General features: G+C 42.6%; 3 protein-coding genes across 5 annotated transcripts in view; 1 reads left to right on the top strand and 2 right to left on the bottom strand.

The window, feature by feature from the left end:
- Positions 1-4,397: 4,397 nt before the first annotated feature.
- aqp11 (aquaporin 11) lies at positions 4,398-6,611 on the bottom strand. The gene is made up of 3 exons (XM_019869667.1): positions 5,880-6,611; positions 5,484-5,600; positions 4,398-5,400 (listed from the first exon to the last, which is right to left on the bottom strand). The coding sequence occupies exons 1-3, from the start codon at positions 6,469-6,471 to the stop codon at positions 5,294-5,296; spliced, it is 816 nt and encodes a 271-aa protein (XP_019725226.1). The 5' UTR covers positions 6,472-6,611; the 3' UTR covers positions 4,398-5,293.
- A 1,186-nt stretch (positions 6,612-7,797) lies between these two features.
- Positions 7,798-14,221, top strand: gdpd4b (glycerophosphodiester phosphodiesterase domain containing 4b). Of its 2 annotated transcripts, none has more exons than XM_019869625.1 (16): positions 7,798-7,896; positions 8,606-8,774; positions 8,856-8,959; positions 9,035-9,128; positions 9,525-9,584; positions 10,650-10,748; positions 10,825-10,918; positions 11,189-11,334; positions 11,412-11,494; positions 11,842-11,992; positions 12,105-12,329; positions 12,538-12,695; positions 12,775-12,922; positions 13,315-13,399; positions 13,470-13,556; positions 13,652-14,221. In XM_019869625.1, exons 2-16 carry the CDS (start codon positions 8,652-8,654, stop codon positions 13,735-13,737), a joined length of 1,743 nt encoding a protein of 580 aa, XP_019725184.1. In that variant the 5' UTR covers positions 7,798-7,896; positions 8,606-8,651; the 3' UTR covers positions 13,738-14,221. The 2 variants fall into 2 exon arrangements, with proteins under 2 accessions (XP_019725184.1, XP_019725183.1); XM_019869624.1 differs by having other exon boundaries at positions 7,804-7,896; positions 8,581-8,774.
- A 100-nt stretch (positions 14,222-14,321) lies between these two features.
- The window catches only part of myo7ab (myosin VIIAb), a 19,359-nt gene continuing 16,865 nt past the window's right edge, over positions 14,322-16,815 (bottom strand). For both annotated transcript variants that reach the window (XM_019869617.1, XM_019869618.1), the window contains 7 exons: positions 16,662-16,749; positions 16,465-16,571; positions 16,145-16,330; positions 15,948-16,064; positions 15,789-15,872; positions 15,441-15,560; positions 14,322-14,504 (listed from right to left, as the gene is read on the bottom strand). In XM_019869617.1, coding sequence (XP_019725176.1) covers positions 14,412-14,504; positions 15,441-15,560; positions 15,789-15,872; positions 15,948-16,064; positions 16,145-16,330; positions 16,465-16,571; positions 16,662-16,749 — 795 coding nt within the window. In that variant the 3' untranslated portion in view covers positions 14,322-14,411. The remainder of the gene's footprint in view (positions 14,505-15,440; positions 15,561-15,788; positions 15,873-15,947; positions 16,065-16,144; positions 16,331-16,464; positions 16,572-16,661; positions 16,750-16,815) is intronic.

Raw genomic sequence — 16,815 nt, 5'->3', positions numbered from 1 at the left:
AGGTATAAAAACGCCTTCCTATACATGGTCGTTTTTTTGGCTAAAAACACCTTACTATACATGGTCGTTTTTTTTCAGCGAAAAACGCCTTACGATACATGGTCGTTTTTTCTGGCTGAAAATGTCTTACTATACATGGTCGTTTTTTCGGCTCAAAACGCCTTACTATCCATGGTCGTTTTTTTGGCTAAAAACACCTTACTATACATGGGCATTTATTTCGGCTCAAAACGCCTTACTATCCATGGTCGTTTTTTTGGCTAAAAACACCTTACTATACATGGGCATTTATTTCGGCTCAAAACGCCTTACTATCCATGGTCGTTTTTTTGGCTAAAAACACCTTACTATACATGGGCATTTATTTCGGCTCAAAACGCCTTACTATCCATGGTCGTTTTTTTGGCTAAAAACACCTTACTATACATGGGCATTTATTTCGGCTCAAAACGCCTTACTATCCATGGTCGTTTTTTTGGCTAAAAACACCTTACTATACATGGGCATTTATTTCGGCTCAAAACGCCTTACTATCCATGGTCGTTTTTTTGGCTAAAAACACCTTACTATACATGGGCATTTATTTCGGCTCAAAACGCCTTACTATCCATGGTCGTTTTTTTGGCTAAAAACACCTTACTATACATGGGCATTTATTTCGGCTCAAAACGCCTTACTATCCATGGTCGTTTTTTTGGCTAAAAACACCTTACTATACATGGGCATTTATTTCGGCTCAAAACGCCTTACTATCCATGGTCGTTTTTTTGGCTAAAAACACCTTACTATACATGGGCATTTATTTCGGCTCAAAACGCCTTACTATCCATGGTCGTTTTTTTGGCTAAAAACACCTTACTATACATGGGCATTTATTTCGGCTCAAAACGCCTTACTATCCATGGTCGTTTTTTTGGCTAAAAACACCTTACTATACATGGGCATTTATTTCGGCTCAAAACGCCTTACTATCCATGGTCGTTTTTTTGGCTAAAAACACCTTACTATACATGGGCATTTATTTCGGCTCAAAACGCCTTACTATCCATGGTCGTTTTTTTGGCTAAAAACACCTTACTATACATGGGCATTTATTTCGGCTCAAAACGCCTTACTATCCATGGTCGTTTTTTTGGCTAAAAACACCTTACTATACATGGGCATTTATTTCGGCTCAAAACGCCTTACTATCCATGGTCGTTTTTTTGGCTAAAAACACCTTACTATACATGGGCATTTATTTCGGCTCAAAACGCCTTACTATCCATGGTCGTTTTTTTGGCTAAAAACACCTTACTATACATGGGCATTTATTTCGGCTCAAAACGCCTTACTATCCATGGTCGTTTTTTTGGCTAAAAACACCTTACTATACATGGGCATTTATTTCGGCTCAAAACGCCTTACTATCCATGGTCGTTTTTTTGGCTAAAAACACCTTACTATACATGGGCATTTATTTCGGCTCAAAACGCCTTACTATCCATGGTCGTTTTTTTGGCTAAAAACACCTTACTATACATGGGCATTTATTTCGGCTCAAAACGCCTTACTATCCATGGTCGTTTTTTTGGCTAAAAACACCTTACTATACATGGGCATTTATTTCGGCTCAAAACGCCTTACTATCCATGGTCGTTTTTTTGGCTAAAAACACCTTACTATACATGGGCATTTATTTCGGCTCAAAACGCCTTACTATCCATGGTCGTTTTTTTGGCTAAAAACACCTTACTATACATGGGCATTTATTTCGGCTCAAAACGCCTTACTATCCATGGTCGTTTTTTTGGCTAAAAACACCTTACTATACATGGGCATTTATTTCGGCTCAAAACGCCTTACTATCCATGGTCGTTTTTTTGGCTAAAAACACCTTACTATACATGGGCATTTATTTCGGCTCAAAACGCCTTACTATCCATGGTCGTTTTTTTGGCTAAAAACACCTTACTATACATGGGCATTTATTTCGGCTCAAAACGCCTTACTATCCATGGTCGTTTTTTTGGCTAAAAACACCTTACTATACATGGGCATTTATTTCGGCTCAAAACGCCTTACTATCCATGGTCGTTTTTTTGGCTAAAAACACCTTACTATACATGGGCATTTATTTCGGCTCAAAACGCCTTACTATCCATGGTCGTTTTTTTGGCTAAAAACACCTTACTATACATGGGCATTTATTTCGGCTCAAAACGCCTTACTATCCATGGTCGTTTTTTTGGCTAAAAACACCTTACTATACATGGGCATTTATTTCGGCTCAAAACGCCTTACTATCCATGGTCGTTTTTTTGGCTAAAAACACCTTACTATACATGGGCATTTATTTCGGCTCAAAACGCCTTACTATCCATGGTCGTTTTTTTGGCTAAAAACACCTTACTATACATGGGCATTTATTTCGGCTCAAAACGCCTTACTATCCATGGTCGTTTTTTTGGCTAAAAACACCTTACTATACATGGGCATTTATTTCGGCTCAAAACGCCTTACTATCCATGGTCGTTTTTTTGGCTAAAAACACCTTACTATACATGGGCATTTATTTCGGCTCAAAACGCCTTACTATCCATGGTCGTTTTTTTGGCTAAAAACACCTTACTATACATGGGCATTTATTTCGGCTCAAAACGCCTTACTATCCATGGTCGTTTTTTTGGCTAAAAACACCTTACTATACATGGGCATTTATTTCGGCTCAAAACGCCTTACTATCCATGGTCGTTTTTTTGGCTAAAAACACCTTACTATACATGGGCATTTATTTCGGCTCAAAACGCCTTACTATCCATGGTCGTTTTTTTGGCTAAAAACACCTTACTATACATGGGCATTTATTTCGGCTCAAAACGCCTTACTATCCATGGTCGTTTTTTTGGCTAAAAACACCTTACTATACATGGGCATTTATTTCGGCTCAAAACGCCTTACTATCCATGGTCGTTTTTTTGGCTAAAAACACCTTACTATACATGGGCATTTATTTCGGCTCAAAACGCCTTACTATCCATGGTCGTTTTTTTGGCTAAAAACACCTTACTATACATGGGCATTTATTTCGGCTCAAAACGCCTTACTATCCATGGTCGTTTTTTTGGCTAAAAACACCTTACTATACATGGGCATTTATTTCGGCTCAAAACGCCTTACTATCCATGGTCGTTTTTTTGGCTAAAAACACCTTACTATACATGGGCATTTATTTCGGCTCAAAACGCCTTACTATCCATGGTCGTTTTTTTGGCTAAAAACACCTTACTATACATGGGCATTTATTTCGGCTCAAAACGCCTTACTATCCATGGTCGTTTTTTTGGCTAAAAACACCTTACTATACATGGGCATTTATTTCGGCTCAAAACGCCTTACTATCCATGGTCGTTTTTTTGGCTAAAAACACCTTACTATACATGGGCATTTATTTCGGCTCAAAACGCCTTACTATCCATGGTCGTTTTTTTGGCTAAAAACACCTTACTATACATGGGCGTTTTTTTCAGCTAAAAACGCCTTACCATACATGGTCATTTTTTGTGGGCTCAAAACGCCTTACTACACATGGTCGTTTTTTTTCAGCAAGAAACGCCTCACTCACTATACATGGTCGTTTTTTTAGCTAAAAACGTCTTACCTATCATGGTTGTTTTTTTGGGCTAAAAACGCCTTACTATGCATGGTCGTTTTTTTTTTCGGCTAAAAACGCCTTACTATAGAACCTAGCTGACCCCTTTTTTGTTCAATCATTTATTATGATCTTGTACATTTGTCATAATAAAAGTGCTTCTAAGCCTGATTTCCTCCCCCACCCCTCACATTATTTCTAAAAATATTAAGTCTAATTTAGTTTGGGATTTCATTGCAGTAATGTCTTTGATCAAAAATCAAACATTCTTTTGCTTCCAAGTAAGCATTCAATGCCAACTTTTATCATTGTTGTCCAATGAAAAACACGAGTTAGAATTTCTAAGTATAGATTGAATTTGTAAAAAAAATTCAAACAGCGGCTTGCGGCTATCATACTTATAATTTCTCCTCAGTCACACATTTTATAGGTTTTTGCGACATTTTGAGTCCAAAGTTTAAAGTAAGGCTCGCTTGGTGGACGTCTGTGCTCCAATCTGCGTAGTCTTTAACGTGTTAAATGTTCCGAGTGGCGATGACAGTGCTCTGGTACAAAGGTCGGGTTGTGTAACAGCGACAGATGCTGCGGAGGCAGATGACATTTTACGGCCTTTTCCTTTCTGTCCTACACAGCACGCAAAAAACGTACAAAAGTGGACGGCCATGAAACTCTGGAAACTCCCTTAATGTTCCGCTTGACCACATCTTCCACCGCCTGCTTATTTTACTGAGTAAGATTGAAACAAAAACAAAAACAAGAGTGCAAGTTTGTCATGATTTGTACTTTTATCCATCATTCAGTGTGCAACCAATGTTACAACTTAGCACAATGCTAACATTAAGACTCTGTGAATTGTTTCAGCATTTTCCAGAGACAAACATTCATAGTCATCGAGTCACTTTGCACACAAACGAGGGCAGCCAACTGAACAAACCCGTCACAGTTTTGGTACAGTGAAAAATAAAAAGAGAACTCAAATTAACCGCTTTGGAAATTCACCGGTGGGCAGCGCGTTACTACAATGGAAGACTTCGGACTTTAAGTGGCTAATGACATGTTTTGATGAATCATCAGACAACTTTTTAAATAAAAATGATTACAATCTTGTTCCTGAGTGAGTGGGGAAAGTGAGAGGGGGGAAAAAAACAGTAAATTATCAGTCTGATAAATCACTTTCGACTGAAACTGGATTATAATCCTAATATTTGTCAAGGAGAAAAAAAAACATTCACAAAATCACAAATCAATCTCGATTTCAGTTGTTTCCCTACTTTGGCTCACTTGCACCTCTTGAGGACAAAAGCGGTATTACAAGATGAAGTCGGCTCCCCCAACTAACCATGATGAGAATTTTACGACGCATTCTCAAACATGAGAAGAAAATAAATAAATACAAATAATCATTTGAACTGGAATATTCTAAATGTGCAGGCGTCAGAAAATCATGATAATATACATTCACAGCCCCATAAATAAATTTCTTTTAAAAAATCGTGAGATGAAAATTACATCGCAAAAGGGGAAGCCAACCTGCATTTTCCAAAAATGACAACAGAGCTTGTCGTCCTCCATTTTGTGCCAGCTCCTCCCAAGTACCGAAACACGGTTGTGTATTTGAATGTGCTGTTCAAACATGTCTTACGGCAAAGTGCAAACATTTCACTAGTGCGATTTGTGCTTCTGAGCGCTGATGACACCTTGGCCTGTCGGCTTTGCCCCGGAGAGGAATGGGAGGATCTTCTCAAAGAACAGAATGCAGCTGGCGGTCCCTGGGGGTGACAACAGAAGTACTGTATAAGTAGCGTACCAGTGAATGAATGTAAAAAACAAATTAGCTTTTAGCATAGCATACCCAAGGCAGGTCCCAGCCAGTAAATGAAGCAGTACTCCAGGTACGTGTGGCCACTGCAGGGGAAGTTGATGGAGAAGGCCAGGACGGGGTTAAACACGGCTCCCGAAATGTTTCCACCTGAAAACGAAATCGGGTGATTGTTATTAATACACTTCAAAAACTGGGATAAAACAAACACTTCATGAAATGAGGATTATGTTATTTAAATGAAGCAAATACCTGCCGAAACCGCAGGATCATTTCTCTTGGTAAGAGTTCTTAAAACAAGACAACGTAGCTCGTTTGAGCATTAGCTGTAACTTGTTATTGAGATTAGGCTGCTGGTTGTGTTATCTGTTACCTGTGTGTTAAAGATGTTTCAAGGAAAACGAAATGTTACTTGTCACCAGAACTCACCTGCGTACACCAGCGCAGTGATGATCGCGGCAACGACGTGAACGCGTAGTTTGTCGTCCACCTTGTGAATATGAAGGGCCGCCGTCTGGACAACGAAAGCGCAACCGAGCTCCACGGCGGCGGCTTCCAGCACGGTTCCCCCGAGCGGGTCGAAGCACCTGAACCCGAAGCGCCGGTGGCGAACGTGGTGCTCCGCCAGCCCCAGAGACCACATGGAGGCGGCGGCGTAGCGCGCCGCAAACGCTGCGCCGAATTGGCCGGCGACGAACACCAAGGCCGCACCTACACGGCAAGTCCCCCGACAAACGCGCTCTACGACGCCGCATGGATTGCACGAAGCTCCACGGAAGGAGAGCAAGTGGACGACCGTGACGGCGTAGCCCAGCATCAGGCCGTACGCTGGCTCCAGCAGCGCCGAGATCGCCAGCAGCTTGAGCTCGTGTGTGCAGCAGCAGAGCTGGAAGGTGGACGCCGCTTCCAGCGCAAGAGTTGCGGCGGCTCCCCGGAGGTAGCGAGCGGTTGCGCGGCGGACCATCTCGCTGAGGAGCACCGCCGTTGCCAGCGCCGCCACGGAGACCCACACGTCGTCCATCCCTGCCGACTGCGGTCAGCTCATCGGCTACTTCGAAAATTGGATCGGCAGGACAGACAATTTCGACTCCTCCGTCGCTCCCTCCTACAGCAGGACAAACTTACGTCCCGCCACTGTACTTTTACGAGTGACGGGAAGTAAGAGGCGCAGGCTTTCAAAATAAAGGCTTCTACTGCAGCCTTATTCAATCATTTATATTGTTAAAGGGTTAAAAATATAAATATACAGTACCTATATTATATTGTTTGAAATGCATTTATCATGAGCATCAATTGTATGCAGATTTTCTGTATTTGTGGGCCTGCCCAGTCCCTATCACCTACAAATAGAAGGGGTGCACTTTCCTGCGGAGTGGGCCAACGCCACTTGTCCTTTTGAAATCAAGTGCAAAAGTTAAGAGACGTTCTTTTTTTTGTACACGAAGTACCAAAAAAACTACCATGATGAAAAAAATAAAATACAGCATACTCAGCCCAAATTTCAAAATCTAAATAGAGATTGTATTCCTGTTCATGTAATATAATACAGTTTGACCTTCAACACTGTAGATAAAAATACTGATCATCGCTTTTTCAGTTTTCATACATTTTGTGACACTTTTGGTTGGTGTGGTGACATGAACATTTCCCAATGTGAAATGACTCAAAAGTAGTCTCATGGGGCGGAACGATGGACACTTTTGCCCCATGACCCAACAGTTGGGAAACATTGCCATATGGCAGGAATGGACAAAAGCACCGGGTGAAGAAAGATTTGCTTGTAAAAGGTTGAAAGGAAATGGCATCATTTGTCGTACGATACTTGAAACTTGATCATTTTTTTTAACTGTTATTGAGACAAGTTAAGTACATAGTTTGGAGTGGTCTAACAGGATTCCCTGAGGCTAACCACAGTCTTAATATGTAATTCAGGCGTGGAATCCACTTGAACAAATAAACACCTTGCCTCAAATAGACACTTAGTATCGCACACATATTAAATATATTGTTTTAATGACTAAAAATGTATGTTTTCAGGAAAAAACAAATGAGCTTTAGAAAGTGACAACATATAACAATGCTGTTATAATTCCCGGAATATTACTTTCCTTTGATTGATCTGTCATGATGATGTATTGTTTACGCTGGTAGGATGAGCAAGAGGCTGTAAAAAATAATATGCAATTTAATCCTGTTCTATTAGCATTACCTTTACTATGACTGATATAATACTACGTATAAGGTACAATGTTAAGTTTCAGAATAAAACAACTTTTATACTGAAACGCAGGACCGAGTCGCCGACGGGACTATTTCTACGTCCGGTTTTTTGTTACCTCCGTTAGCTTGACTCAGCATCGCCTGGCGACACTTCATCGGACTTGTCCTAACCGAGGAAGCGGATTCTATCGACCGGGTGCAACAAGCTGCGACAACCGACTGGAAGGTGGGAACACGCGAATTATTTCTGTTTTCTATGAAACTGCATTTTGGGGTTTATTTTCTCCATTCTCCAGTCACTGTCACCAAACTTCGCTGTCAAAGCTCGTCGTTTTGACAAGAAAGGTCTCCCTGCTTCAAACTAACAAGCGTCCGAGGACAACAAAATAAAATATGTATTTATAAGATTGGTGAATTTAATTCGGTTTAGACATAATAAATACATTAATAGGGGAAAGTAGATGGGCTTGACAAATGGAAACATTTGACGACTAATCTCCTCATGGGGCCCCGCTTTAGCGGAACATTAAAGTGATTGACATTTGAACGGAATTTGGCTACTTGGTCTTGCAACAACTTAAAATTTATACTGTAATCATACTGTGCATTGTACACGCCCCATGAGACTAATCTTATCTTATCTTTGACGTTTCACATCTGCTATAAAAAGTGTTTGCACTGCAGAGACTGTTTAGATAGGAAAGGAGACATACAGGTATTGTCATTTCCTATTTTTTCTTTTTTTTTTAGATGCATTTCCACAAACACACAATTTTAAAATGTTCCAAGATGTATTTGTCTGCCGCGTGCCTTTATTTAAAATAGTAAAGGATCGAGAATTTCTTATGTTGTAATATGCTGAAAATAAGACTAATAATAATTCATTTTTCCATCCCATGTCCAATTTCAGATTTTTGGTGAGAAGCCGTATTACTATTTTATGATCAAGATGGCCACGGGGTCAGAAGGTCGCTGAGCCCCATGGCGCCCACGTTGCAGGGCAAGCACCGACCTCTGACATCATGTCTGCTGGGCCTGTACAGTTGCCGGTGGCGACGGAAGCACGGCAGCCTGGCGCGGCCCGGCGACTGCTGCTGCAGCAAGGTCAGCGGACCACCGCCGCGCTTACAAACCCGTGCCTTGATTAGCCCGTCAATGTGAACTTCCTGCTTCCCGCTCGTGCAGTCGGAAGGCGCCAGCTTCGGCGTGCTGGCGGCGGCCTTCTGCCTCACGCTGCTTTTCCTTTACTTCTGGACGCAAGCCAAGAACGACTACAATGACTTTGACTGGTGGGTTGGCGCTGAATGACACACGCGTTGTCTACGACTTGTTGGCAAATGACGAAGGTGTGTGCACTTGCTTAGGTTCAACTATGGCAACTTGGGCTTCTGGTGGGCGTGGTCGCTGGTGCTGCTGGTCATCGCCGCCCTGTTCTTCTCCTACGTGGCCGGGCTCATGGTGAGATGCTGACACGTTGCGTCGTTTTAAGTGGGCCCGACCGAGATGGACTTTTTGAGGGAGATGCAGATTCTGATATTTGGCCGAATAAATGCCCTAGTTTAAAACCCTACTTTGAAACACCAAGCATAGTTTAAAACCCTACTTCGAAAGCCCAACCCTGGTCTAAAACCCGAATCCTAGTTTAAAAGCCTTCTTTCAAACCCTAATCCGGGTTTGAGAAACTCAAACCCAAGTTTAAAAAACGAATTAAAAATCCTGAGCCTAGTTTGAAACCCTACGTTGCTACCCTGACCATAGTTTAAAACCTACTTTGAAACACTAACCCACCCGAGTTTAAAAACCCAAACTGATAACCCCAACTTGGTTATAAACGGTTGCTGCCTTTCTTTGCAGCTGCTGGCTGTGTGCTTGCTGTCGCAGGGCCAAAGTCTGTCTTTACACTGGAGTCACAAGGTACGCCTCCAACACACCGCCGCTGACCTCAGATCAGGACGGTGTAATGTGAGATTGCGCCATTTCTTGATCAGCAAATGTGAGGAAGGACTCCCTCACATTCTTTGAGCATTTTCAACTTTCATACTATATTTCTCATTCAAAGTTCGACTGATTCCCCCCCGCCCCCGCCCTGAAGTTTGACAAAAACGATCAGAGTAATAAACAACGTTTTGTATGTCAAGATAACAAGTGTTGTGTTTTCAAAGCAATTCAAGTGTGACTTTGACACCCTCTAATCTCGTGGAATGTTTGCGTTGTTCCATGCAACCCTGTCAGGTTTATTTCATTCGGCGTTTTTTTTTTTTTTTGTCTACCTTTGAGACAAAGGGGATTTTGCCTTGACAGAAAGCCCCCGCATCTGAGTTTTTCTGTTTAGTTGGCTGTCTTTGAATGCACCTCATGCATCATCAAAAGTGAAACCAAAAGTTTGCTTCTGCCGTCTCTACTATTAATAGCCCGTGCGGTCGACTTTGCCGTTACAGTTTGCCTGCACCCCTTTACATTGATTATCACGTGTAAATGCCCAAGGTGAGTTCAGTGACCATTTGTGTAAAGTGCTATAGTGCACATAGTTGTTTTTCTTGTGTGTGAGGTCACATCAGTTTGCGCAGGCATGTTGCAAAACGTTTTCAGATGGCGCGTGACCTCATTTGCCGATGAGTTGCATCGGACAGCGCAGCGAGGCAAGATTGGCAAATACAAATGAACATTTCACTGTCATGAAAATAGAGTTGTGTCTAACTTGATGTGCATGTCAGAAATAAATGTATTGAATAATATACATGCACAGCAGACAACATTTGGGGTGTAGCAAAAAAAAATAAAAAATTATGATATCGGAAAATCGGTTTTGATTTTAAAGAATCGAATTGTTTCGGTCCATCCTTGAATTGTATCGCACCACATGTATCAAGATACATATCGCATGGAAAAAAAAACCGCCTTATTTTATTGGGTGTCGACAAGTATACGTGTGTGTGTGTGTATCTCGACTGTACCTAATGTTGTGTCCTCTGCGGTCAGATTGTCGTGATGCTGAGCTTGATGTTTGCCATTGCCGCCATCGCCGTCATGTCTGACCTGTGGGCTCTAGAATGGATCACGGTGCGGCTTTCCTTCCAGGTGAGCCCTCGTTGTACGTGGCGGTCCTCGTGCCGTGTCCCGCGTTGCTCTTCTTTCATCAGTTTCTGCCCACCAGGTGACTGCGCCGTACCTTCATGTTGGCGGCGTCTCGCTGATGACGGCGCTGGCTTGGCCGGTGGCGTTGCACTTCTTCAGTATGCTCAAGATAAGTGAGTTGTGACTGGAAAAATTATCAGGAAAAAAAAAGAGCTTTGTGTGAAGCTAAAGCATTTAACCAAGTTTTATCCAAATCCAGATTATAGTAATAATCCAAGAAAATGTGGAATGATTGGCAACCATTCTCACCGCAAAGCTGCTTCTTTATTGGACGGGTGTTCAGATTTAGACAGAGTTCTGGGAATCGAATTGTCTTTTCATTTTTCACACCGCATGACTGCATGTGTGAATGAGATTTTTGTGTGTGTGTGTGTAATTGACAGTAAGGCGGTACCTTATTTTGGTGGTGTATCTCAGTATCCTGTTGGCCCTCTACTTGGTGCCTCTCGGGATGTATTCGCCATGTATCAGAAATCGTGGGACACTGGGCCCTCCGCCGAAGCTTTTCGGCCACAGAGGAGCCCCCATGGTGAGCGTGGACATTACTCGTAGTTTCACCGCCATTGATCTGTAGGTTTGAGTGTATATATATATTCTCCCGTTCAGATGGCTCCGGAAAACACAGCGATGGCTTTCGAGAAGGCGGTGGAGGCGGGTTGTGACGGTCTGGAGACGGACGTCATCATCAGGTCAGTTTGTGACTGCGGTTTTGATGGAAAAGTACATGTTGGTAAATGACATTATTTTAAACTAGTGTAAGAAAAATAGCAGTCATGATATGGCCAAAAAATTGGCAACAAAAATCAGACAGCATCTTATGGCTACTGATCTTTGAAGAGACTGGCTTCCTTTAGTGTATTTATTGTGTCAGTAGAATGATGCTCATATTGTGGCATTGAAAGGCCAACTAAGCCCCAGTCATTAGTTACGCGCGGATTTTGGGTGTTTGTGGCGGGGCTTGGTCCCTGTCCCCCACAGAGGCGTTCACTGTACAATATTAATCCAAACACCATTGCATTATTTTGGGGTGTGTCAGTTATGATGGCGTTCCCTTCCTAATGCACGACCGCTCGTTGCGGCGCACCACCAACGTTGACGAGGTGTTTCCCAATCATGGTGACAAGATGTCCGACATGTACACGTGGCCGGAATTGAGGAGACTCAATGCGGGCGCTTGGTTCCTTTCTGTGAGTTGCCATCAAATTTATTCATTTTTTTTTTCAATGGAGCAGTGTCAAACCCTGCCCCAGCTCTACCCGTTGGAAAATGTTTTTCGTTGACTTTACGGGCCCAAAACAGACGGACCCGTATGGCACGGTGGGCTCGCTGGGAGCGGAGGATCGTCAGCGGGCGGGAGAGCAGCCCGTTTGCACCCTGCTGGAATTCCTGGAGGTGGCGGCCCGCTACGACAAACTGGTCATCTTTGACCTCTACCGGCCCCCGCGGGAGCACCCGTACAGTAACTTGTGGATCCAGCGTACGCTGGACGTCATCCGGAATGAGTCTACTATTAAGCCCTCACAGGTGACACTCCATTGTAAAACTTGTTGCCATAGCAACATTTGAACCTTCTGGTCTTCCAAGTGTCATGATAGGTAATCACCAAATAAATGAATCTTGCATCAAGTAAACAGGAAGATGTTAGCGGAGCGACACTGCCACCCAGTGGCATGAATATATATTACGTATGTGTATTTTTCCTTCACCTGTGTGAATTTTGTCCACTCACCAGGTGCTGTGGTTGAACCCCGAGTTTCGCGAGCTCGTACAGGAACAGGAAGAGGATTTTCAGCAGACATCAGGTACGGTGGACTCCATTGAGCGTCTCCAGAGCCAACATATCAACAGGCTCAACCTGCACTACACCTCCATGTCGGTCCAGCTTATCAGGTGTGCGTGTTGTGATGTTTTTTTTAAGGTAATTATCTGAATGAATACATATATATTTTATTTTATTTTTTGCACGCAGTCACTACGCCGCCGCAAACATTACCACCAACCTGTATGTGATCAGTGAGGCGTGGATCTACTCGGTGGCCTGGTGCACGGGAGCCCACTCGGTCACCACCAATGCTCCGCATATTCTAAAGGCCATGAAGCAGCCCCTCTTCCTCATGGTGATTCTTTCCTCACCAATCTCACTTTATTCAGGCAAATCATGTCCAAGGGTGTTAATTTAGTCAGCTAGAGAAGGAGGTCTTTATTTTCAAAGTTTGGGGGAAGAATGACACAACAAGGATGGACACCATGGGTGCAGATCGCACTGGAGATGAGGGAGCCACATCCTCCTCAGTTTCACAAACTATCCGTCCCATCCAGTTCAAAAATAAAAAATAAAAAAAATCAAGAGGAAGTGGCATTTATAAGCAAATAGGAAGGCCTACCATCGAGAAAAACGGTGAGGCAGAGTGGACAGAGCTAAATCAATAAATGATAAATACATGGGAATCACAACTGATGAACTTGTAATTTATATATTTACTCACTCAGTGTACTGTGGGTTTGTTAGACTCCCGATGAATACAAGACCATGTGGCTCGTCACGGACGTGCTGTCACTGCTGCTGGTCGCATCCATCTTTACCTTGCACAGGTAAAATAGTCATTCAGTGCAACTTATTTTAAAATATTTCCACGGCTCATGTTGCGTTTCCTGAAAGGTGTCGTCGGGCAAGAAAACCGGTGGACCCGAGTGGCCTCTCAGGACTCAAAAGCACACTGGAAGGAGACAAGTACGTTCAGCTTGAATCAGGTCAGTTATATTTTCCGCCACGTGTCTCTCCAGAATGAAAACCAAATCAACAACTTGATGTCAAAACTTTTAATTGACATACACTCGTGTTACAGAGCGGAGTGACATTTGGTCCGTGTCCCACGCCACGACTCCACCAGCGGGACAAAAGCACAATCTGGCAACCCCGGCCCAACTTTGACCGGTTACTTAAGATGGCAACCACTCGACCTAAAATCGTACTTTTCATTTCACTTTGTTGAGTGGTATTTCATTATTTAATACAGAATAGACTTTATACGTTTGTAACAAAATACAATTTATAAGGGCCATTCCACTGTGGGTTATATCTGAATACTGTATATGTAAATACTACGTTTTTTTAAAAATCAAAGTACAGTATTTGTTTTTAAGTATATTGTGCTCGTTTAATTAGCGACACAAAGAGTGCAGAAATATTACCAAGTCTCAATATGATGCGGCAAATTGGTAAATATATACAAAACAGATTCTATATCGTGATGAATGGAGGTGAAGTCTCTGGCATGCGTTGTTTGCTTGTTGACCAACATCTTGAAATATAAATCTGCTTACCTCTCAAATGGATTATCTAGTTAGCTTCCTGAAACAACATGGATTTGAGCTAGCCATCTTGCTTCCTGAAACATCTTGAAGGTAAAGCTGCTAAAAAAAATGTGAACAAAATTGATCATTTCTTGAACTGTGTCAAAAAACTGAAATACATAAATAACATTGTAACACGCACCACCATTGGGTGGAAAAAAAAAGAGAAAGCTAACTGGAAGGCAACTAGTGAGTGTTAAGGGCCAAAATGACGATGGGTTTCATGAAACCCAAGATGGCGACGCCGGTCGTTCACTTGCTGGTGCCTCGAGAGCTTCGCTGTTTGGTCATGGTGGTTAGCATCTGACTGATGTATGATGTCAGCAGGTCATCCATTTTGTAGCCCTGGGGGTGATTACAATTTAAAATAATTGTGTGTTATTAAGGGCTGAAATTATAGACGTGTTTTTACAGCCATATTTCTTGCCACGGTGAAACGAGATATTTGTGTGTATGGACACGAATTCCAAAAACTAACGCTGTGATCTAACACTAACCCCAGAAAACTGGCTAAACATTAAAAAAAAAAAACAACAACAACAACAAAAAATTGACTTGATCCCCCCCCCCCTTTTGTTAGAGAATTTATTTTCGCAATTTGAATCACAAAGGAAGCAGTTCCAACTGCCCCCCCAAAAATGTATCCGCCTGACCCTTGCTTTCACGTGATCCTCGCTGAACCAGCACATGGAAGAAAGACCCCACGTAAATTTGGCAATATTTTTGGCTCACTTTTGCTAACAGTTGAGCCTTGGTGGAGCTCATATGGGCACTCACCAGCGCGGTTTCACACAGCAGCTTGCTTCCTCTCACCAGGTTGCCAATGGTGATGTGGAAATAGGTGTTGCCGCTGCTCCAGTTGGAGATCTTGGTGAAGGGGTGAGTGGTCAGAATGTCCTGCAGGAAGCAAAACGGTTAAAAAAAAAAAAAAAAACTCTCAATGCACAATACAGTATCCTCAATGAGTTGCTAAACTAGCGTGTCAATCACACATTTCATCCAACCAGAATGACGAAAAAAAAAAAAAAAAAAAAACCACAAACACAAAAAAAAATTGGCTTGACCCCCCCCCCCCTTTTGTTAGAGAATTTATTTTCGCAATTTGAATCACAAAGGAAGCAGTTCCAACTGCCCCCCCAAAAATGTATCCGCCTGACCCTTGCTTTCACGTGATCCTCGCTGAACCAGCACATGGAAGAAAGACCCCACGTAAATTTGGCAATATTTTTGGCTCACTTTTGCTAACAGTTGAGCCTTGGTGGAGCTCATATGGGCACTCACCAGCGCGGTTTCACACAGCAGCTTGCTTCCTCTCACCAGGTTGCCAATGGTGATGTGGAAATAGGTGTTGCCGCTGCTCCAGTTGGAGATCTTGGTGAAGGGGTGAGTGGTCAGAATGTCCTGCAGGAAGCAAAACGGTTAAAAAAAAAAAAAAAAACCATCTGCTTCCTATCAGTAAGGTTTAGGTGAGATTAAAACATGGGTGACACACCATTAAATTCTTAAAACAAAAGCTCAGAGGAACTCTTTTAAAACAAAATGCCAAACCAAAATTTGGTATGCCCCCCCCCCACAATAAAAAAATGGAAATAGGTTTCCACCCCTTAATCTAAACAAAACAGCGCCTACCTTTGACTTTGGGTCAATCAGACTCACTCCATGTTTGTTTATGGCGATCAGGAGAGTTTCTGGGTAATTTGGATCAGTGGTTTGCTGCATCAAAACAAATGTTTTAAACACGGGGGATTCCATTCAACCATGACGTTTGGGTGATTGGGATATTTGTACCTTGACCTCAAAGAAGGCTGAACCAAAAGTGGCCCACTTGTAGATGATTTTGAGGAAGGACAGTTTGGCTTCTTCTCTCGTCTTTCCAGAATGTTTGTTGAACACTGACATGATTGACTGATTGAGGAAAAAAAAAAAAAAAACTTGGATCAATCAGCAGTTCAGCATGGAAACCAAACACGGCGCTCCACGCTTACCCTCTTCCAGTCGTCGGTGGAAAGATGTCGGCTCTGGTCCTGAGGAACAAGGTCTTTGAGGATCTTGGCCATGTTCTGGAAGTGAGACTTGTCCTCCTCGAACTTCACCCTGTAGATCAGCGCCGCCAGCTGCTGCACTTCCTCCTTGGAACACTTGTGGTAGCCTCGCAGGTACTTTGGCAGCTCCTACACAGAAGACCAAAAACTTACATCGGAGAATTATTGACTTGATTAAGCCAGGACCGCTAAAACTGCATTTTTCAAACTATTAAATAATAGTTTAATTCATCCTCGATTTAGATAGGAGAGCGTCTAATGACTTGGTAGTAGTGGAAGATGGAGTCCGCCATGGAGTCTCTCCCTGGTATGGTGTTGGTCCATAGCTTTTTCATGAAGAACACCTGGTAGGTCAGTGAAGGTACCACGCCTGCACACACGGGTGGGATATAATGTCATTTTTTTTCATTTGTGGTAGCAAAGTTTGGAAGGCGTCTTTTTTTTTGTTTGTTTTTATTACCGTCTTTCAAATGTCTGGCTTTCTTGATCCAGTCAGTCAAGTGGCGCACAAAGTCAAAGAAGAAGTCGCCGTCTGGCACACTGATGACCTGGGGAAAAAAAAAAAAAAAAAAAAAAAAAAAACAAAAAAACAAAAATTTAAATTTTTTATAACA

Source organism: Hippocampus comes, unplaced genomic scaffold (assembly GCF_001891065.2).
Source record: "Hippocampus comes isolate QL1 unplaced genomic scaffold, H_comes_QL1_v1.1 scaffold109, whole genome shotgun sequence".
NCBI classification, from domain to species: domain Eukaryota; kingdom Metazoa; phylum Chordata; class Actinopteri; order Syngnathiformes; family Syngnathidae; genus Hippocampus; species Hippocampus comes.
The sequence above is the reverse complement of the archived record's forward strand: the minus strand, read 5'-3'. Positions and strand labels throughout refer to the sequence as shown.

Bases quoted from the DNA above. Each gene is read 5' to 3' on its own strand.
- aqp11 (XM_019869667.1), bottom strand. From the start codon at position 6,471: ATGGACGACGTGTGGGTCTCCGTGGCGGCGCTGGCAACGGCGGTGCTC. The intron at 5,601-5,879 runs GTGAGTTCTGGT...TTTCGTTTTCAG, and splicing joins CACTGCGCTGGTGTACGCAG to GTGGAAACATTTCGGGAGCC. The intron at 5,401-5,483 runs GTATGCTATGCT...TGTCACCCCCAG, and splicing joins CTGGCTGGGACCTGCCTTGG to GGACCGCCAGCTGCATTCTG.
- gdpd4b (XM_019869625.1), top strand. From the start codon at position 8,652: ATGGCGCCCACGTTGCAGGGCAAGCACCGACCTCTGACATCATGTCTG. The intron at 8,775-8,855 runs GTCAGCGGACCA...CCGCTCGTGCAG, and splicing joins GCGACTGCTGCTGCAGCAAG to TCGGAAGGCGCCAGCTTCGG. The intron at 8,960-9,034 runs GTGGGTTGGCGC...GCACTTGCTTAG, and splicing joins GACTACAATGACTTTGACTG to GTTCAACTATGGCAACTTGG.